The 2,823-nt window shown below is 40.0% G+C and overlaps 1 protein-coding gene across 1 annotated transcript in view; it reads right to left on the reverse strand.

Annotated features, from left to right (window-relative positions):
* The window catches only part of LOC117112515, a 2,772-nt gene extending 824 nt beyond the window's left edge, over positions 1 to 1,948 (reverse strand). The window contains exons 1-4 of the mRNA XM_033255601.1: positions 1,647 to 1,948; positions 912 to 1,530; positions 568 to 729; positions 70 to 258 (exon numbers count right to left, since the gene is read on the reverse strand). Of these exons, the coding sequence (XP_033111492.1) occupies positions 70 to 258; positions 568 to 729; positions 912 to 1,530; positions 1,647 to 1,876 (1,200 nt within the window). The 5' untranslated portion in view covers positions 1,877 to 1,948. The remainder of the gene's footprint in view (positions 1 to 69; positions 259 to 567; positions 730 to 911; positions 1,531 to 1,646) is intronic.
* Between the last annotated feature and the right edge of the window lie 875 nt (positions 1,949 to 2,823).

Consider the following 2,823-nt stretch of genomic DNA (forward strand, 5'->3'; position numbering starts at 1 on the left):
AATATCTGTCTCTTATACACATCTAGATGTGTATAAGAGACAGATATATATATATATAAGCTAACCTACTTCAAATCGAGGGTCATCTTTGCATTCATAAGGCTTCTGGTTAGGTCTTCTTTTTGTTTTCCACTCTAAAGTGTTGGATACGTTCATACAATCAAAAAATTTGTTGAACATTTCGATGAAATATTGCGTGGACTTGGTCTCGACATTCCCCTGCATCTCCAATGCATTAGCAACGCTTTGGCTGAGAACCTACATGTATAGGATAGATAAATACATTGTCACAAATACAAAAAGGTAACAGTTGCTTTGTAAAGTCAATGAAAGGTCAGGAACTACTATTCATCGTCTATGCGTGAATTTTTCCATCAACTGTGACACACGCCACACGCACGTGTACGTTCGCACGCTTACTTTAATGTGGTTCAGTGACCGAAGCACGATCCGATGACGGGTAGAAGGAGGTATTCCCTTGGTCAGTCGCAGATTCATCACCTAAAAAAAAATTAATACTCATACCAAGGAGGTATTAAATACCTCCTTGCTCCATACGTAACTTACCTGAGCGGCTAGGTATACTCGCATGCGTGAAGCTGGTGTCAAATGCACGTGCTCGTGTGACAGCTTCGGTAGCATTCTCAGTCCCGGGGTTTGTCGCTCAATACCCGAATCCCACTCATACAGCTTGTGAAGATGGTTCCACAAAACTGGTTTACCCTTCAACTAAAAACAAATAAACGTTTTACTACAAAATCCATGTAAGACAATGTATACAGGTAATAATGAATGAAAATTAACTTATATTCTATTTCATTGTATGCAGATATGAACCATGTGAGTGATTATTGCTAGAAAGATGCTTATAATGATTAAAATAGAATCCTAATGAATTAGTGAATCCCTACCTTTAAATTTCTTGACTTTTTGTTCCAGCCAGAATTTTCCCAATTGTTACGCGTAGTTTTTATCAGATGTGGGACATCCGAGAAAAAGGCCAATGTTTCCCCTTCCTGAATTGGGTGGTCACACAAGTAAGTTTCTTCTCGTCCTTTTGATGCATCAGACAACATGGAAAACATTTTTCTATTTGCTGACGCACCATCTCCTACTAGTGCTTTCACACGAAACCCTTGCAACTCTAGGATGTTGACAGCATTGAGCACTATGCTCATTAGCTGATCGCCGCGAGCTCCTTTCCCTGGGTAGTAGCATAGGGGTTCGTGGATATTACTGCATATCCCTCTTACCATCAATACAAGCATTTGTGAAGCAACATCAGCGTCTTTGTTCTTGCTGTATTTATCCTCGAAATGCTGCATCTCGTTGTTGATTGTGTCCAAGTCCACAACACCTACAAGCCTGCCACTCCCTTTACCAATAACCAGCCCACTCTTAAGCTTCATTTCGTCAAAGACTAAACTTACATAGCGTCGATGAAACCCCATTCCAAAATTGGCTTTCTTTACAATATTTTTCAGAACGTCATTGTTGATACCTGCATGGGATGTTGTGTAGTGTACATACCTGAAAAGTAATGTTAAATATGTTAGACAATAAATTAAGTAGGCCGAGCGCAATTTTTTCATAGTCAACACCTTACGCTTATTGCTCACTATTTAAATAATAAATAAATAACTTACCTGCGAAGTGTGTTCTGATGAGGCAGGCACAAAAATCCTGATTTTCTAATGAGATCGTAAGCTGCAGAGGACTTATGCTGAATGGCAATGCAAAACCGGATCATTGCTGGATGCCACCTCATTTGCCTGGAATCGTCTTTTCCCAAGACGCGTAACTGCTCATCCCACAGCATTTTAGCCGCTGATCCCTCTGGCAGTAGCTTGAGCATTTCTTCTTTTGACATCAACATTGTTTGCTCCAAAACACTGTTGTCTTGCCCATTAAGCTCGACACTTGATTTCTTGAAATCTGCTTGCACCCGCAACTCTAATTTCGCACTTCTCTGTTTAAATTTCATTTTTTGTCTTTTCACAAAGTTGCGCGTGCGACATAAAGTCATTGCGCACCTTTGACGATGCATTAACTGAAGATACTGCATTTCTGCCGGCATTTCTTAGCTTATATAGATCTGATCTGTGAATTGCACACGTACTGCATCGAGGTGATAGACGATCACTAATAATTTTGCAATCTTTATGACGTACAGTACGTTGTAGTGGCCGTAATCCGGAATTGTATTCATCCATGATTGGCTGTAAGTCACAGTTCCCGATGCAGAATATGGATTCTTTGACAACTTTTATTACAGCATCTACTTGATGGCAGGTAGTGGGATTGTTAATGTCTGTAAAAATACTGGTGGGTATTTGTTCGTCTCTTACGTGCAAAGTCCAAATACCGTCTGCTTTTATAGAAATAAATTTTTCTACCTGTCTTGTTCGAAGGTTTATCTTGTAGCAAAAACTGTCTTCCTGTTCAAATTCAAATTGCATCCCGTACCTCTCTGCGCTTTTTTTGACGGCATCTTTTAGTGTTGTGTTATCAGAATGCTGACAAACTCTGCAGGCATCATCGTGCTTCTGAAAACTGGCCAAGAAAATATTGTCAATTGTGGTCGACTTGTACAATGCCTTCTTTTTGTGCCATCTGTCCAACTTTCTTCTACATATGTCGCAAACATATGGGGGATGAACATCCACAACATCGTTTTCTATGTCAATATCAAAAGCGGCCATTATTAGTTTTGCTCTTTTTTCTTTTGGGATCCAATTCGACCTCCCCGGTGCATTTTTTAAGACTGAACCACAAATGCGGCACAAACCCTCAAGACGATCGCAATGTGACATCTCGCATTCT

The sequence above is a fragment of the Anneissia japonica genome, unplaced genomic scaffold, assembly GCF_011630105.1.
Source record: "Anneissia japonica isolate Jap-2015-1 unplaced genomic scaffold, ASM1163010v1 scaffold81137_len23349_cov112, whole genome shotgun sequence".
Taxonomy (NCBI): Eukaryota; Metazoa; Echinodermata; class Crinoidea; order Comatulida; family Comatulidae; genus Anneissia; species Anneissia japonica.